Source organism: Paroedura picta, chromosome 5 (assembly GCF_049243985.1).
Source record: "Paroedura picta isolate Pp20150507F chromosome 5, Ppicta_v3.0, whole genome shotgun sequence".
Classification (NCBI taxonomy): Eukaryota; Metazoa; Chordata; class Lepidosauria; order Squamata; family Gekkonidae; genus Paroedura; species Paroedura picta.
The window spans coordinates 64,587,996-64,607,843 of record NC_135373.1 but is presented as its reverse complement, the minus strand read 5'-3'; the positions used below and the strand labels follow the sequence as shown (position 1 = coordinate 64,607,843).

At 40.6% G+C, this 19,848-nt stretch overlaps 1 protein-coding gene across 8 annotated transcripts in view; it reads left to right on the top strand.

Annotated features, from left to right (window-relative positions):
• Window positions 1-19,848, top strand: part of PLXNB2 (plexin B2) — a 405,779-nt gene that overhangs the window by 374,285 nt on the left and 11,646 nt on the right. For all 8 annotated transcript variants that reach the window (XM_077338327.1, XM_077338326.1, XM_077338324.1 and 5 more), the window contains 9 exons: window positions 1,202-1,431; window positions 2,624-2,805; window positions 3,995-4,061; window positions 4,391-4,537; window positions 7,224-7,380; window positions 9,322-9,422; window positions 10,237-10,321; window positions 16,767-16,921; window positions 19,514-19,674. In XM_077338327.1, the coding sequence (XP_077194442.1) occupies window positions 1,202-1,431; window positions 2,624-2,805; window positions 3,995-4,061; window positions 4,391-4,537; window positions 7,224-7,380; window positions 9,322-9,422; window positions 10,237-10,321; window positions 16,767-16,921; window positions 19,514-19,674 (1,285 nt within the window). The remainder of the gene's footprint in view (window positions 1-1,201; window positions 1,432-2,623; window positions 2,806-3,994; window positions 4,062-4,390; window positions 4,538-7,223; window positions 7,381-9,321; window positions 9,423-10,236; window positions 10,322-16,766; window positions 16,922-19,513; window positions 19,675-19,848) is intronic.

The window sequence follows — 19,848 nt, the reverse complement described above, 5'->3', positions numbered from 1 at the left end:
ACAATGACACCCAAAGTGTGTTGTAAAGGGCCAGGGTGGTGAAGTAAAGGGCCGGGGGGGGAGAAGGCATCCTTCGTGGCCCACCTCCAAGTAGTCGAAGGACCACATGTGGTCCGCGGCCCACAGGTTGGGGATCGCTACTTTAAAGCACACAGTCTTGTACTGTTTTGATTCAACCTCATAAAGACTTGACCTACAGCTTCTCAACTGACTTGAAAGAGAAGCCGCATGCAGAAATCCAGCCAGGTGGTTAATGGAGCACTAAGGCCTAATCCTTCAAAGCATATTTTGTTTCCCCTTGAAGGGATCAGAAACAGCTCCATTTTACCCATTACCATTGTCTAGCATTCCATCACATTCTTTCCAGATTGTATTACCAGTCCAGCATGAACTAGAAATGTAAGTTTACAAATCAATCCTAGACTGAAGTTACTCAGCATAGGATTACACTGTTAATTCATAAGGGTCATAGGAAGCAGGCCAGGAGGGATACTGGAAAGCTGACCATTATGTTTGATAGAGTCCTCCCTAACAAGGAATGCTAGGTATCTCTGTGTAAGGGAGTAAAATTTCTGAATGCTGCTCCAAATTGTGGAAGAGACGGTCTATTTTGATGCTCCTTTCTCTGGCTGCCCTTAGTTGGGTTTGGGAAAGAATAGGAGTGTAATTTCTGGGTTGCAAAGGAAAGTTTTACTCACCTCCTTCTAATGATCTTAAGAATAGGGTTGCCAAGATTCAGGTGGAGATTGGAGATCTCCCAGAGTTATAACTGATCTCCAAATCACAGAGATCAGTTTCTCTGCTCAATAGGGCAATGGAGGAGGGGGGGGGTGATCACAGCAAATAAATTGCTTTGTAATTTAAGCAAGATAAATAGTGACATATCTTATTATAATAAACTCTTACAAGCATGTGTCATTAAAGCCAATGACAAATGTGTTCAGAATCAAAGCTTGTATGATTGTTGTGCTATACAACTCGCTAGGAAAAGGAAACAATTGGACTGGATGAGTTACTTTTGGTGAAATAGGATTTATTTTAAGATGAAAATTCTACTAAATGACCAAAAATGGTACAGAAAAGAAAGCTGAAAGGATGTACTAATGAAAAGATTAGGCTACTTGATTGGTTTTTCAATATAGTGAAAATTGAATCAATATCATGTTTTTAGCCCAAGCTATAAAATGTTGTTTTTTTATAGATCTAATGATAGAAATGGAAGATCAGACAAATGATATTAATGAAGCAAGAATTCCTGTGTTGGACTACAAAACCTATACAGACAGAGTCTTCTTTCTGCCATCCAAGGATGGAGAAAAAGATGTAATGATCACAGGGAGACTGGACATTCCTGAAGCAAGGAAGGCTACAGTAGAGCAGGCTCTGAATCAGTTCTCCAATCTCCTCAACAGTAAATCATTTCTCATTAATGTGAGTAGAAAACTAAGTCATCTTTCATGTTCCCAGAGAGTATTTTTGTCTGAAATATATTTACCACAAAAAACATCACTCGGAGGTGAAGTTCCTTGCCGTTATTAGGCAGCTTGAAAACCTCCTTCTGATACACAATAGCATTCCCTCCAGTGTCTTTCTTCCCCTGTTCAGCACAGCCTGCCCCCCCCCATATCAGTTGGTCTTTCAATTATCCATTCCACATACATACTTGTGGTACAGAGGTCCTCCTGGAAAAATAGTTCTTTACTTTCTGTCTGCCCAGACTAGGAGCTATCCACATCACAAGCACAGACAAGAAGCTTTGACCATTCTAGATGAGACACACAGAAGGCAAGGAAACAGTATCTCTTAACATGTCTGTGCTGGTCTGTTCCTGTCTAAATTGCACTCACTGATGCTTGGCTTGTGTTTCCCATTCACAACTGACTTGTTCTGCTGCCCACACTCAGAAACAGTTCATGGTCCAAGCAGCCACTTGCAGTGGCATGATGTTGGAGGTGGCACTTGAGGTATTCCATGATCCCTCAACTTTTTGGTTGTGACATCTTTCCCTGGCCAGCCATCCTCTCTCCATCCCTTGTTGGATAGATCTTTCCTATTGCCTCCTGTTTTCTGCTATCCACTACACCAACCAAAAATCTGCTATATCTTTAAAAACAATTGGGAGGAGCTGGGAGGAGACACAGAATTTGTGCTTTCATTCCCCACTTTACACAAGGGAAGCTTTGGATCCAAATCATAGAAATATGCATCCCAAACACATGTACCAAATTGCATTCAAATTTTCTTAGTAATTAAGGATATTAAATAGAAGCATCAAGTAACGTGTCAACCAGGCTAGTTAAGTGCCTGGTTTTATTTGGCCAGTTTTTAATTATTTTATTTGTTTATTTTATTTTATACCACCCCTCACAGCAATTGCTGTCTTGGGTTGGTGAACAGCATTAAGTACAATAAAATTAACAGTTAAAATAATAGGACCATATGAGGACCATAAATTCCAACAACTTGCAACTACATACTGTCAGCTTCAGGGCTCCTGTGATCAGTAATTTGGATGTGTTTTATCTTGAGCATCTGTGTTTTAGGGAACTATGTTTTCAAAATTAACAAAATTCTTCTGCAGTTGGTGGTACCTCAATTACATATCTGTTTTGTTTTGTTTTAGTTCATTCACACACTGGAGAAGCAAAGGGAATTCTCAGCCCGTGCAAAAGTGTATTTTGCTTCTTTGTTGACTGTAGCTCTGCATGGGAAATTAGAGTATTATACGGACATCATGAGGACATTGTTCTTGGAGCTCATGGAACAGTATGTGGTTGCCAAAAACCCTAAATTGATGCTCAGAAGGTAAGGCTGACTCTTCCAGTAGCCCAGTACTAGTGAAAGTTCCTTTCTTTTCTTTGAAGTCAATGGTAAAACTCTTTATTTTTAACAGACATAGATTACACCTGTTTATATCTAGTGGCGGGGGGAGGGACCTCCTCAACTTTGTATTATGTACAGAGATCCTCACAGGATGAGAATTTGCTTTGGAATTCTAAAAAAATCAGCCCCTCTCCCAATTGGTCAAAATAGAGTAAATGAGCATTTCCAAAATGTCGTATTGTGGGATCTTTGAAATAGATCCTACCTCTATCTTCCCACTCTAATGAGCAAAGCTGGAAGCCCTTCCAGTAGCCCACAGAGCCTTCCTCCAATTTAAGAGGTTCTTCCTGCAACAGAAGGCATCTTAGAGGATGGTAGGCTCCACTCCTTTGTCTTCCAGGAATTATTCAGCGTGTTCACCTGCATAACTTTTCTAATTTTCTACATTCATCTGCTGTTAATGGCCAACTTATCTTTGCAATTAATTTGATTAAAGTTTGTTCTGGCTTGGTATTGATCTTATTCTAAGTAGTACCAGAGAATTGATTTGTTTTGATATTTTATTTCACATTTGAAATTATGGTACTCTTGTTTCCTAATAATTAGAGTATTGTATTCTTCTACAGTTCACCATGTAACTCAGACTCTGAATGAAGCATTCAGAGTCAATCTCTGCATTCTATTAATATTTAAAGCAGAAAAACACTTTTGTTACTATTAGTGAGATCAATATAACTAAGGATGTTGTTTAATGTCAAGGGAAAATTCATTATTATGCTGTAAGTGCTACAGAGTGAATTCCCAGCCAAAATGGATCATTATTTCAATTTTTTTTTTAATCGGAGAAAAGCTAAGTGAAAATAAAGCACACTTACTGGGTTTTCTGTACAGTACAGCCTTAAGATTTCCCAGCAGTGGCTGTGTGTATGTCACACCATAGAAAAATGATTGCCATACTGTGGGGACATTTTCTGTATTAAGTCACTGAACATGAGTATACTGGTGTCATTATTATCTTTTTGCATTTAGCAAAAACTAGATTCTTGGGGTAACCAGGAGATAGGGGGAAATGCTGGTAGTTGTTTTAGGTGTTCCAGTTATGCAGACTGTAGAAATTGTGTATGATTCAGCTCAGAATCGTTAACATTTGTTATGTGTTCTTTTATTGTAGATCAGAAACAGTTGTGGAGAGGATGCTTTCTAACTGGATGTCTATTTGTCTGTATCAGTATCTTAAGGTAAAATGTGAAATGTGATCATAATCTGCATTGTTTTGTAATATTTAGAAGTTCAGTTCATACTTTCTTATTGTTCTGAGTTACCACAATCTGGACAAGTTCTGAACCAGCTTTTATTTAAGGTTTGGGATAAATTGGCCAGGAAAGCTGCTATGAAGGACTCTTTTGCTATTATGTTATTTTCTTTGTTCATTGTGAACATACACAGTTATGCTGTGTACATTTAAGAAGACTTTCTGCATTTTTGTGATTTCTTGCATCATCTTACATGTTTCTTTTGAAATGTAGTCAATGTTATTTACCCAGACTTCCATTACTACTGTCAACAGGACAATGCTGGAGAACCTCTTTATAAGTTGTTCAAGGCTATCAAGCATCAAGTGGAAAAAGGCCCTGTGGATGCTGTGCAAATGAAAGCTAAATACACACTGAATGACACTGGGTTACTGGGAGATGACGTAGAATATTCACAACTGGTAAGGGGCTTTTCTCAATTAAACTGGAGGGTCTCAATGTCATTTTCTGATTCAATATCAATGCCATTGAATGTTTATATGTCCAGAGGGGCAGTTGTAGAAGTCTGTTGCAGTGAAAATAAAACAAAACTATAGAGTGGTGAGGCCACAGTCAGCAATCCCTGGTAGAAATTGTCAGCGTGCTGATTTATCCCCCAACAAAAAAGGGAAATGACATTTTTAGACACTCTAGCATGTACAAAAACACTGTTGTTTTACCATACAGTTTTTATAAAATGTTAGAACATCAACATGTCACTTCTGTTTTTCTACTGGAAGTGATGTAGGCACGTTAGTGTGATGCTGGCAGATGCTGCTCCCACCTCTTATTTCTTCCTGTCAATTCCTGATGCACTGGTAGGCAACAAACTAGTCTGGCAACTTGTTGAATACTAGTTAAATTTATTCCAGCATGGGATTTTGCTGTTAAGAAAGGCTTCTGCCTTTTGTTGTTTGTAGCTTAAAGTATAATGCATCTGCTTATGTATATAATAAAATATAATAAACTTGGCTTCAAAGCCCGTCCGTAAGGATGGGCTTTGAAGGGGCTGGGGCACCTCCCAGCCACCTCCCTCCCTGGCGTTCGGACAGCTTCCATGCAGGCCTCGGAGCTCTGAGGCCCACATGGAAGGCTCCCCCACCTGGGCATCCCCGGACCCCTCCCCCGACAATCTCCTGGCATCCGCACAGGCCTTGGAGCAGGGCTGCTGTGTCGGGAATGTGGGGGCCCTGACCTGAGGCACGCACGGAAGCCTTCTCCAGCTGGCTGCCCTCCCCCACATTCCCCCAGCTTCCGTGTGGGCCTCAGAGCTCCGAGGACCACATGGAAGCCTCCCCCGGCCGGCTGCCTACCTGGTGTGTCCCGGGGTGTGTGGGCGGGTTGGGAGGTGCTGCAGAACTGGCTGCACCCTGATTGGCCCTGCCCCTACAGCTCCCACCCTCCTTCCCTGGATGCTAGCCACGTTCCTCTTAGACATAACAGAGACAGAGAGAGACACACAGAGCCCTGCCAGACCGAACAGGAGCCCTCATTCCCTCCTATCGCAGAGAGAGACACAGAGGGGGCTGCCCCTGCTGTGACGGAAGGAGAGAGAGACAGAGAGAGCTGCCCCAAACTACATACTAGCCTTCCTTCCCTCCTAAGAATGAGCCCTAATTACCTGCTATGCTTCCTGCTGTGAGGGACGCCAAGACACACAGGGAGAGAGAGACACAGAAAGAGAGAGCTGCCCATTGTATTCCTGCTTGCGCCCATTGTATTCCTGCTTGCAGTGAGCTTTCTTGCTAGTAAATACATAATTCCTAACCCAATGTGAATTCTTTAGTCTTCTGGCTTCAGAATCTATCTTCACATCCATCCTATTCTGAATCCAGATCAACATGCTGATAAAAACGGGGGGGGGGGGAATATAGTGACTAAGAGCAGTTTTTAAGAACAGGGTTCTGCAGAACTATACTACCTTGTCTTTTGTCTACAAAATCCCTCCACTATGAAATTGCTGTAGATTTATTGACATTACTAGAAGCAATTTCATTTTGCCTGACAGCAAGTTGTGCAATGGCACATCTTCAGCATCTGATAAGAATGTAATAAAAATTCTTACAAAAGAATGGTTAAAAGCACAGTTAATATATTCTGGAAAAATCGTTGTTAAAAGAGAGAAGAGTTGGTAGGGATTTTGCAGTTTACAGTTAGCCGTAACTAGACAATTCTGCAAGCAAAGGGAAAAATAAATATAATAAAAGAGAAATTTGTGAACTATATTTTGACAAAAAGAAATTAGGCACACTGTAACTCATTCTCTTTGTGTATATGGATCTGTAGGATTCCTTTATCTGACTGGCTGCTTTAATTGTGTTGTAACCGATGAGTGTTCTAGAAAAGCTGTTTTGTAACTTCATGTGATGCATCTGTTGTCCTGGCTTTTTCCTTTGGCCATCATATCTCTGCATCGTGAATTTCATAGTCCAAGCTAGCCTGATCTTGTCAGATCATGGAAGCTCAGTAGGGTCAACCCTGATTAGTATTTGTTTCGGTGGCCACCAAGGAAGTCCAGGATCGCTAAGGAGAGGCAAGAAGTGGCAAACTACCTCTGAATGTCTCTTGCCTTTAAAACTCTATGGGGTCACCAGAAGTCAGCTGCAATTTGACAGAAAAAAATTATACGATTGCAGCAGATAGAAGAAATATGTTTTTTTCAGAGCAGTAAATAATAAACTGATCGTTCTACTCTTTGGGTATGTTGTTAATTGATTAACCTAAAAAGGCACAGGTGGTGAATAGTCTAATTATTTTGATCACTTGTCTCTTTTTAAAGCAAGCTTTTAATAACTTCCCAAGATCCAATACTGATGGCACAGAAATATGTTTAAGAAGAAAATCTATTGAGTGCCCTTTTCTGTATTCTCATAATAAGAAAAAATGTCTGGAACCCAAAATAGCTATTTTAGTTAACAATGAAGATCTCTTTATTGGACCCACATTTCTGTCAAAAGCCTATGATTAGGTGTGGTAATGAGAACACATAAGGAATTGTTGGGCCTGCCTAAATTTCAATCATTATGAATAAAAGAAAGTTCTTGTGTAAATACCACATTCATTTTTCTTGTCCAGTTTTTAATAACCATGAAATCTTTTGCCTTTCAGACTGTGAATGTGATTGTCCAAGATGAAGGCACAGAGTCTGTGCCTGTAAAAGTGCTAAACTGTGATACTATTTCTCAAGTAAAGGAGAAGATAATAGACCAAGTCTACCGGAATGTACCTTATTCGCAATGGCCAAAGCCTGACAGTGTAGTTCTTGGTAGGTGCCTGCTTCTGATATTTTCTTAGACAAACAAACTGGGATCACATTATGAAGAACCAGAAACAAAAAAATCACTGTCGGTACTATAAATACATTTCAGTATATATAAATTGGAAAAATAATAAGGGTATCACAATGATGGAGAAAAGGAGGTTGGGACATGATAACCCTCTTTAAGTATTTGAAAGGTTGTCACTTGGAGGAGGGCAGGATCCTGTTCCCATTGGCTGCAGAGGAGAGGACATGCAGTAATGGGTTTAAACTACAAGTACAACGATACAGGCTAGATATCAGGAAAAAAATTTTCACAGTCAGAGTAGTTCAGCAGTGGAATAGGCTGCCTAAAGAGGTGGAGAACTTCGCCTCACTGGCAGTCTTCAAGCAAAGGTTGGATACACACTTTTCTTGGATGCTTTAGGATGCTTTGGGCTGATCCTACGTTGAGCAGGGGGTTGGACTAGATGGCCTGTATGGCCCCTTCCAACTCTATGATTCTGTGATGATCTGTGTGGCCCTGTAATGTAAATTTCAGGAGAGTCCTAGTTTTGTAATGCTGCAGTACAGCTTCTAAAGTCCTAGCTTTGTGATGTTGCAGAAAAGCTTCTGTGATAACCTATATACAGGCAGACTAATAAATTCCAGAGAAGCAGACAATGAGCATCTAGATCACAGTTGAACCCCCACAGGGTCCAGGAAATAACCTTCCTCAGAGGTTATTATTACCACGTCTTCCTCAGAAGTTATTGCCCCTATTATTCATAACTAAATGCTTATAGGACTTATACATCTTTGTTGGTCTTAAAGGTGCTCCTGGACTCTGATTTTATTGTGCTTATAGGAAGTGAGTCAATCTTTTAGTCTTACTCTGGTACAAAGCCTTTTGTTATTTGCCTTGCAACATTTAATAAATGCATTGATATCAAAAATAATACTAGGTGGGATGGGTGGATTTAGTAAGAATATGCTGTACCAGACGTCTGCAGCCTATGGTTGTACAACCAGTGCAGAATCAAATGTGACTCTTTAAAAAAAATGAATTAAGGTGTTTTGGAGGGATAAGTGACATAACCAGTATCTCAAGAGAATGGCAGGTAAAGGATTCAAGGGAATTAAAATGCTTCTTAGAGATGCTTTACAGAAAGAAAAATGATAGTAGAGAGCAGTTACCAGTCACCTTAGTGCAAACTATGTACAAATTTATGCCAGTGAGCTGAAACAAATGTGCAGGGTACCCCTGTGTATACTTTTGACTTATTGTGAGATCTTGTTTTGGCTGTGGAGACCTTACATAACATTAGTCAGCATGCCAGCTATGAGTAATGTTGCTTCACAGTTTGAGTCATGCAAATGGGCTTTCTTATGCTGGCTAGTTGGTGATCTTTTGCTCTGCATATTGATAGTGCAAGTCTCTTCAACTGCAAAATATTACAGACCCTTATTCTGTACTCATAAACATTTTGTACTCATATTGACATTTTCCCTATACAAAAAAACATTTGTTTTAAGATAGCTAAATCTATTCACAAGTAATATACCCTAATAAAATTGTCTACATTTCAGCTGTATGTATTGCATAAGAATTTTTTTTAATGCCCAGTAGTTTTGAAATTTAAATAGATGCTTTTAAGGGAAAGTGATCTGCTCAAAAATGCTGCATTATGTGTCCTCTGCCAATCCTGTTCCTTCAAGAAACTTTTCACTTGATAGTCACTGCTGAAGGTTTGGCGTGTTTCTGGTTTTCTAAAGTATTTTGAAGCAATTATTGTTCAGCAGACAGAATGTTTTTCTTTTTAAAGCAATAGTAGTTTGGGGTGAGAGAAACATTACAGATAGCAGGATGCTTGAGTGGTTTGCTAAATGGAAACTCTTTTTGGTGCATATTGTTTTCTTATTTGCAAATGAATCAAAAGTTCATTTTTTCTTGTAACTACTTCTCAGAATGGCGTCCAGGTTCTACTGCACAGATACTCTCGGACTTGGACTTAACATCCCAAAGAGATGGCAGGTGGAAACGTATCAATACTCTGATGCACTATAATGTAAGGAAGTGGCTTGGAACATTTGTTAAGATCCTTTTACTGTTTTTCAGTAATACGTTTCTTTAAAAGCTTTTTGGATTGGGCAGTGTGTGTTCCTTTTCTAACAAATATATTAGTTGATCCCCTTTTTTGTTGCCTTTTAAAAGCTTTTTTGGAGGCCTAAAAGACTCAAAACTTATATTGACATTGCCGCAGAGTGCCCATTGTAGAGCTACGAAAGCAAGCTACAGCCTCTGTGGAACCCAAGAAATATTATTTGCTCAGGATAGTTTTTGTACACAATGCACTAGTCTGTGAAGTAACAAAAGCCGTCTAGTGTGCCTCCAAGATGGCAATTTCTGTTGCTTTCCATGTGTCCAGTGGACTCCCCCCCCCAAGACTTTTTAAAACTTGAAGAATGCAAGACATCTTCTCTAGTTTTTAGTTAGCAACAGATGCCTTTATCCAGATAGGAATTTTGAAAGCTTGACTATTGAGTTGGCTGATGGAGAAAAAAAGCCTTCCATAGTTAGTAGCTCCAGTTAGAAACTCTGACAGATGTAGTCATCCCTCTTTGCTTCAAAGGGGGGTACACCATGGAAAACATAGTTGGTGCACCCTCTGCACTTAAATAAAGGTCCAGGAAAGCATTTTCATGTACAAGATCTCCATGAGCATGTCTGAATGAAGAGTTTAGTAGGCCATTGGGAAGGGATCGTTTTTGTACTGCATGCACTGCTTCTGCCAGAAAAGAAAGTCTCATAGAGGTATATTTTTTGCTACTCCAAACAAGCTCTCTTTTATTTATCATACTTATATTTGTGCTTTGTTGAAGGTACGGGATGGGGCTACTCTCATCTTATCTAAAATGGGGGTTTCCCAACAGCCAGAGGATCACCAGCAAGACATGCCAGAGGAAAGTAAGTACTACATTTGGTTCCTTTTTAAGATAACAAAAATAAAGTGATCAACAATAAATCACCAATAGGTAACCAGATTGTTGTTGTGCTATTGTGTAAAGGATACTATGAACATTCATATGTACATGAGCCACCAAAGAACCTGAATGCTGCTTGAATACATTTAGGCTGGACCTGACTTGGTCCTAGTGACTGTGACCTTGGTGGTCTCTGCTGATGCTAACTTGGTAGACTTCTCTACCTGAAGGCCTTTAATGCCCTATTGGAACAAAGATTGCCATTCACTGCACTGAAACCTGTAAGAACTATTAAGAAAAAAGGAGAAGGAAAAGTGCTTGTTTTCCCCACAAGAATATTAATAGCTTTCCTAGTTCGTGTAGGGATTTATTCCCAGGGGCAAAGCTGGTCTCCCTGAAGACTACCTCACTGCCAGTTCCACTGAGTCCAGGAACCTACATGCTGAAGGCTGAGCTGAACTCTGTTCCCTGGCTCTTCGTACGCTGAATCTATATGCAGGCAGTAGTATAAGGTAGCTTGTCCTGCCAGTGGCCGTTTAACTACCTGACTTCAAGCCATTGACCTTTACTTTAGGCAGGACTGGTTGGCAGCAATTTCTTCTGCTTCTTATTTCATCTTGGTTTCTGTTGCAGTCATGTAGATGTCTGGGTCTGCTCTAGAGCTGACCGCTATCCATTTCTCAGGCAACAGTGTGTACAGGCATGGCTTCCAAAATGGCCACACTACATTCCATATTCCAACTAGTATTGTCAGCATGTAGGATCACATTACTTGGGTGGTTTCATTGGGGGGGGGGATCAACATTGCTGAAAGGACCATTGCTAAGAGCCATTTCTCATTACCAAGACCCATTATGCACGGGGGTTTTAGCGCACATTCGGGGTGGAATGGCGGCGACTAAAATCACGGATAACGCACGGAGCCGGCTGCAACCGGCTGCAGCTTCGGTGCATGCCGCCGAAAAAGCCGCGTCAGTGAAACGCGGAAGAAAGCGCAGCTTCCGGGTGAGCGGGGCGCAACCAGAAGCGGCGCCTGGATCGGCGCGTGCATAATCGGTTACTCTGGGTTTTGCCGCCGTCGCGCCCCGCCCCGTGTATAACCGGTATGCGTCGCGTCTTCCCCCTCCGCGTTTTCCATGTGACCCGAAATCGCTGTTTCGGCGGCCGTGCATAATGGGCCCTAAAGAAGCATACATTTATATGATTCCTGATAGTTTAATTTCCCTTTTGTTCTACCCATACCCATACATACAGAGTTATTGTGAGGAAGGGAGAATTATCTTTGGAAGGAGAGCAGGCTAAAAATAAGAGAGACTGTGTGAGACTATTTCTTGAAAGATATAAACAGCTCCAGCCTTGTGAACTACAGCTGTCAGAAACGTGCCTGTGTGCTATTCTCCTGCTTTTTTCTTCTCAGCCTTCATAGAGATGATGAGAGTTTTTGAAGTCCTGTTACATAGCTTTTAGGGATGGGGGTAGAGTACATTAGTGGGGGTGGGGGGGGGGTTGGAGAGGTGGTTACAAATAAATATCCTTTTATAAGAGCTTTGTTTTTCTAACCTGAAATCTCATTTATTCAGATACTGCCATTTCCAATAAATGCAGTACTTTTAACCTGCACTGATGACAAAGCATGCTTTTTCAAGGAAATGGATAGCCCCATGGTAAACTGAAGTTCTTGACATAGGGTTCTTCTGACACAACAGGAACTGAAAACAGGCACTTAGAACTGTTTTGCCTCTGACAGCCTCTTGTATTGAATATTTCATTGAGGCTTAGGTTGTTGCAGCCATTGGTTTATCTTCTTCAGTGATGCCAGCCTGGCATAGCATGAATATGGCTAGACATTCTTAATCCTTGACCACAGACATCACTGCAAATCAACAGGTTCCACTTTGTACCTGACTAAAAATAGGGTCCTATGAGTGGCATATATGCTGAGAGGTCTATGAAGTAACAAAAGCAATCCAGTGTGCCTCCAAGACAGCAATTTCTGCATCTTTCCATCCACCCAGTGGCCTCACCCGGCCCTGAAAGGAAATGGTTTGATGGGGAATTCTGGAACAGCAATGTTTCAGCCTTGGTATTTTTTTCATTACTGTTTAAGTCTTTTAGAATTATCCAATGCAAGCTTGTTTATTTGGAAAGCTTTAAAATGTTAGATAGCTAAGGACAGCGCTGGAGCACATGTGACATGATTTGTAGGATTCTATGTTGCATAAAAAGAAATGTTCCCCTCACTGTGTGTGTGTGGGGGGGGGGGAAACGGGACAAGTTGATATGAGGACCAAATACAGAATTTTACACACACACACACACACACACACACACACACACACAGTGTCTTGAAAGACTTTTTTTGTTTGTTCACTTTGACTGTGTTTTGTTTAGTTTAAATAATATTATGAGTCTAGACAGTTTAAGAAATTGGGTTCCATTAATAATTTACATCTTATTCCAGAAGAAAAAGAAAGAAAGAAAAGGAATGATGTGCAAAGAGATGTTGGTTGAGTCTAAGTTGCAGTAATGTTTCACACTTTGCCTTTGTTTGTTGGAATGAATGGGAGTTGTAGAAGAGTTTTGCTCCTATCCCATTCCCCTTCATTTCAATCCCAGCTAGGAAGGTAGTACAGAATTTCTCATTCACAAAGTTTTCTATCTCTTTCTTTGGTTACAGTGTTGATGATAATAATAGTATATATGATATTTATGAATCTATTTACTTAGAAATGTTTGTGCACTTTTGCATAGTTCATTGCATGAAATCAATTAAAAGAGCTGTTTAAAGCAAATCTGGCAGTCCCCACAAACTGCTGCTGAGGCCATTCGTCAAAAGCACTGCAGTATATATATTAGATATATTAAATACCATTAGTGATAGTGCCAAGCCCTGTACAAAAGTAGGTTGTAGGAAGATAACTCAACGGCTCCAATAACAGCTCTCTGAGCCCTGTTTTACCATGAAAACCTGAACCATACGTGAGATTCCCATCAGAAGCTCAAAATGATCCAATTAGTTAGTATGGTGTCCAAGACCAGTGAAAGATTCAACAATCAACGGGGAAAAGTCAACCTGTAGATTCCATCCACCACTACATCTAAATCTGGATTCATTCAAGAGCAGCTCTGAAGCCAGATGGGAGTGAGGTAATGAAAGATGCACCACTCCAACACCTACATTTGTTCTGTAATTATAAGCTAGCTAATTTTGCCCCCCAAAAGGGGAAACCAATCAATAATTGACCAGGTCTTTCTACTCTAAGTGACTGAGGGAATGCCCTCAAGGAAAGAGAAGTTAATTATCTTGGTTGGTAACTCTCTCAATTCTCCCTAGCAAGATTTAATCAGCCATTATAGGCAAAGTTCTAATTTGCAGTTGGTGGCCTTTACATCGCCAACCAATCTGTCAGTATCATGATCTCATGGTGAAGAAACCAAAATTATCCAAGCAGCTGCAATAGCAAAAAAAAAATGCTTCTGATACTTCTGGCAAATGCTCTGTGTCTAAACTTGTACTATGTACAATTGATATTGTCAACAGAGAATCCATCAGAAGTATCACAGTGTGCTGTAGATATTTCATATTAATCACTATAATACATCTGTGAGATAGGTTAGAGTTAAACCTGTATTTCATCAGGGGAGGTGAGACTGAAAGATGGCTCTTTTCCCATTGCTACCTGGTGAGTGTGTAGCTGAGAGCCAAGTTAAATGAGCCAGTGGAAGATCCATAGAGGAATGAACTAATAGGAGCTACAGGGGGCCATGAGTGAGATAATTATTGTGGTGTTAGGAGGAGACTTGTTAAATCAGCATGGTACTGTTCTTCGGATTCAACTTCTCCTGTTTGTTGCTTGCAGCACAAGAGATAGCATATAGATATATCCCTGTTTGTCTTCTGAACATACAGAAACTGTGGGCAGAAAAAGGACAAACTGAATCTGGAAAATTGGCACAGGAGCAAAGAATATTTTTAAGTCCCCTATTGCTGCTGTACTTATCTGATTTGGGGGACTCTTCAGACCCGCAGAACATTAAAAATAAAACACTAGTGTAGGAAGTCTAGTCCCTATTCTCTGTCTCATTTAGTTACATCCCAAAGTAAGTTTTAAGCGAGGTGTTCCCAACTCACATTCCTATGCTACATCAGTTAATTGTTATAATCAAGCCATCTGCAGATGTGATGTGTCTTTGCAGAAAAAAATAAGAATGGTTCCAGAATTGTATATGATATCAACAAAAGTTGCTAAACAGAAATTGTTTCATATCCTGCATTTTTGCAGCTTGGGGAGTCCATTTCTATCAAGTTTTATTGAATTAGAAGTTGCGAGAAGACTACTATTTTAATCATCTAGTATAGTAGACATGAGCTTGTTAACATTATGCATTTTAAACTGCCATTCACTTCAATGGGAGAGTTCAGCTAAGCATGTAGTAACAGAAATTTAAATATGCATGGAACTATGAAAGCAAATCTGTCTGACCACTCTGCTGATCTCCTATATTTGTATCTAGTTTTAATCACAGCTTTCTCAATTTCTGCAGACATGCAGTTATGGTTGTTTGAAGATTAAGATTAGGGATGGGCATGAACTAAAAAAAATGCCACAAAATTACCTGGGTTTGGCTGACAGCCATTTTAGGTTGACAGGAGATGGCCGAAAATATCCTGCTGTCAGCCTAAAATGACTGCAAGCCATTTTAGACTGCTGTTCCACTTCCCTTGTTTTCAAAGGGAAAGAAGGGAACCAGCACACTGAAATGGCTGCCGCAGGGCACCCCAGCATATTCCAAGCCACTCTCTCAGCACAGTCAACTGATTGGTCAGATGTACTGGTCTGCCAGGCCCATGATAGGGAGCCCAGGGCACCGCAAGTCAATCATGCCCATATGATGAGCTATTTGGCAGGAAGCCATTTTAGCCTGCCATTTTTAACAATGAGTGGAATTAGCAGGATTAAGTGAAAACGTTGACTAGATCCAACCTGTTATTGAGTTTATGGAAGTATACTAATGAATATAGTTCCACATCTGGACATGAGTTTTGTAAATATACATGCTCTGACTGGTAAAAAAATAAAATGATGGTAGCAACAGAAAGGGATTTCTTCAAAACTTGGTCTCACTCAAGAAAAATGAAAAATATATTTTAGTCACTATGCAGTTTCTGAATTGTTTCTTGAAAGGCATGAAGATTGTGAGCATTTTTAATAAATCCACTTTTTATTTTTTTAAACTTCTAACCCTTTCATTTAATGGCAATCCTACTATAAAAAAAGAGAAAGAGCTGTGCTTTTTAAAAATACCAGCACACTGGTCCTAATTGAAGCAGGGGCTCACACACATGGACAATGGAGTTATGAGCAAGCAGGAATTTACTTGTGTCATGCAGTGTCTGGGACCATGGATTGGTGGCTTGCATTGATTGACAACCCAAGAAGTGGGGGTAGAAGTGCGGGTTGTCCATGCTTTAGGTTTCTCTGCCACTTTGTCGGGAAGGAAAAAACTGTGTCAGGATAACATGGGAGGGGTCTCCCATCAGGAAGCATGCAAATGCGTAGTTTCCTATCACACGTTTGCAACCGGGATGCAGTGCATGTTTTACACCTCCGTGAGGAAATAGTCTGGATCCAAATCAAAATCCCTCTGCAAGAACACCATCACTACAGTGCATAGAAAACCAATTTGGTGCAGTAGTTCTAGATACCAGTTCGTAGCCAGCTACCTTCCGAAACCTCTTAAGGGACACATTTTTTTGAGATGGGGTGGTGATTTCTGCTGGTTCCCACCTCCCAATTCAGGCCAATGATTCCCCTCTCCATTTTATTCCTGTGGGTCAGCCCAGTCCAGTGGGACTTGGTGGGAATTGATATTCCCTAAACTTAATGGGCCTTGGGGTTTTTTTGGAATTGCATGATTAGATCAGTGCCATTAGGGGAAGGCCCAGGAGCAGAGTATTTGCTTGTCATGCAGAAGGATCCACAGCAGATCAGCTAAAAGATACCTGCTACTAGGAAAAACGTTTTTCTGCCTAAAATCCTGCAGAGCTGCTGCCATTATGAGTGTATAAGACTGTGGTTGAAGGATTAGGAGTCAGAGTTGATGGCATGTAGCCTCACATTGTCACATGGTACCTGCTTTGCTGGGAGATACTAACTGTTTAAAAATGATTAGTTGTGTTTTTTTAAGTTTAGCTCATTATTTCACTTTGTAAAATAGGGCAAGAACATTATAGAAGTAAGTACAGCATATTCAGGGACCTCAGTTTGTGTATGATATGCAATTAAAATTAATCACAGGCAAATAAATATCCATATTAGTCACAGCTCTCTGGGACGTGATCTGAGACATGGCTGTCAGTGCTACATCAGTGCATTTAATTTTATTCATACAGTTGCTTTAAAATTTGTCGCTTTTGCTGTTTTGAGGGCATGCCTTATTGGAAGAGGAAAATAAGACTTGGCATCTAGTTCGGCCAATAGATGAAGTTGATGAGGGGAAATCAAAAAGGGGGAGCATGAAGGAGAAAGAAAGAACCAAAGCTATTACAGAAATATACCTGACAAGACTTCTCTCTGTGAAGGTAAGATAGAAACATCAAGTTAATTGGCATCATCCCCAGGGAAGGCTGTTAATTTCCTATGTTAGGTACAAATGAATAGAGCAATAGGTTACTGTGTAGAATCTTACTTTGGGTCTGAGGTTTCGAATAGTAGCAATGGCTTTATATTTAGCTTCCAGGTCTGCATTTTGTATTCCCTGAAATGTGATCCTATATGTCAAAAAAATAAGTCATGACATAAGATGCAGAAAACTTACTCCCAGCTGATGGTTGGGAGCACATAGTAACTGAAATGAGATCAGTTCTGGGGCATTTAAAGGCTAGCTGTTTTATTATGCCCTTTCCTAGAACATAGGTGTCCTGTTAGTCTCTTAGGCAGGGTTCCTCAGTGGGCACCATGGTGCCTGCCAGGACTTCCTTCGGCATCTGCAAAGCTTTTAAGAAAGTGAGTGAGTCCATTGTATGGCAGGGCTTTCCACTGAAGGATCTGGAAGATGGGTAAACATCTGAGAGCCAGTATGGTGCAGTGGTTAAGAGTGGTTGATTCTAATCTGGAGCACTGGGTTTGATTCCTCACTCTCCACATGCAGCCAGTTGGGTAACCTGGGCTAGTCACAGTTCTCTTGGAGCTGTTCTTGCAGAGCAGTCCTCAGAGCTCTTTCAGCCCCACCTATCTCACAGGGAGAGGAAAGAAATGTTGTGGGGAGAGGAAGGAAATTGTGTTTGCAAGCCACTTTGAGACTCCTTTGGGTAGTGAAAAACAGGGTATAAAAAACCAGCTCTCCTTCACCTGGGTTTTGCTAACTCAGTATGTGAGTTCATTCCCCCTTCAGGATTTCCTTTTTCCTATTTTATTTGGCTGTGCCTCATTTGGCAGCCATTTTTGGGTGACACTCACCACCCTCTCTCAAAATTCCCAGTGTACCTTCACCGTTCCTCTCCTTCATGTTTTGTCAGCTGTACTCTAAGAGTACAGCTTCTTGTCCTACTGCTGACATTAAATAATCTATTGATGCTTGACCCAACAAGAGTGTGGATCCACATTAACCATGTGAGTTAATCACCTCATTGGCCCCCTTATTTGGCACACTGGTGTATGATCACAGCTAACTTTGTGGTTCCCTTTAAGATAGAATCATAGAAATATAGAGTTGGAAGGAGCCACACAGGCCATCTATTCCACCCCCCTGCTCAACGCAGGTTCAGCCCAAAGCATCCTAAAGCATCCAAAATGAATTGTGCCTACCTGTATATCAGCTCAGTGCTACTAAAAGGAGCTTGCTTATGAAACAGCTTCCCAGAAGAGGTTAGGGGGCAATTAATACCCTCTTAGTTTTCAGGCATGGCTATAGTTGCGCTCACAGCAACCTTTGGGGGCAGTCTGAATCCAAACAGAAGGGAATTATCTTTTTCTAGATGTAAATAAAGAGCCTCTTGTGGCGCAGAGTGGTAAGGCAGCTGCCTGAAAGCTTTGCCCATGAGGCTGGGAGTTCAATCCCAGCAGCCGGCTCAAGGTTGACTCAGCCTTCCATCCTTCCGAGGTCGGTAAAATGAGTACCCAGCTTGCTGGGGGGTAAACGGTAATGACTGGGGAAGGCACTGGCAAACCACCCCGTATTGAGTCTGCCATGAAAACGCTAGAGGGCGTCACCCCAAGGGTCAGACATGACTCGGTGCTTGCACAGGGGATACCTTTACCTTTACCTTTAGATGTAAATAAGGGTGCTTTAGACAGTGTTTAATATTTTAAACATTGAATCTATGCAATGTTTAATGTTCTAGGCATTTATGATTGTTTATTGCCTTCAGTCCTAAGCTTTCAAGAGATGTTAGGGAAAGTCTATAGTTGCCCTGAATTTGCTTTTTACAGAGCTGAGTGCATTAGATGGGAATTCATTGATTGCTCTATGAAGCTTGTAGGGTAGTGAAATCATGACATCTGTCACCCTTGTGCATCTTCTCAGTGGTATTTGCAGAACATGTAACATTGCAGATGGTACCTGCTAGAGTCATGCTGGACCTCTGTAGCAAACCTTGGTTCCTTGCAGGCAATATTCTTCTGAGGTTTCTACACATCCAATTCTTCTAAAATCATCTGCTCCTACAGTACTCCCATACACACTTGATCAGTAGCCACTAGAAGCCCAGAAGCTGCATTATAATTCAATAAATTGTATAGAATGCAAACAAGGCAAAACCTCCAAAGGTTCATGGAAATATTAAAAGAATGCATTCAGGAAACATAATTATAAATGCATTGATTCATTACCCGTTCCCTCTTTTGCTTATCTGACTGATTCAAAGCATGCCCTTCTCTGTTCTGTGAGCTACAGTGCTGAAATCCCCACCTTCTTAAAACAGAAGGCAAGTATTATTTTTTATTGAGATCCCTGGCCTGTTCTTTTCATTGTGTTCATAAGAGTATTCACTATACATGTATAGATGAAAAATGCTTCACTTCAAGCCATTGTGATTCCATGGGCATTTGGAACAGATGCCTTTTAATCAGTTTAGAAAATGTATTTGTAAATTTGAAGGAATATTTTTGAAAAATGCTGCACTTCTTTTATAGTCTGAATTTTTAATACTTTTTAAAATATTTTAATTCTCCAGGGTACTCTTCAACAGTTTGTAGATAACTTTTTTCACAGTGTTCTTGACTCAAACCATGTTGTGCCGCCAGCTGTGAAATACTTCTTTGATTTCCTTGATGAGCAAGCAGAAAAGCATGATATCAAAGATGAGGATACGATTCACATCTGGAAAACAAATAGGTAAGTGCTTGGGATTCTTGAGGAGAAGAAATACACATAATTTAAAAAGCTAGTATGATTGCATTGGTATTCTTGAAAATACAGAGTAAAATATGAATTATACCAGTTTGTACTGTGTACTTAAGAGCCTCTTGTGGCGCAGAGTGGTAAGGCAGCCATCTGAAAGCTTTGCCC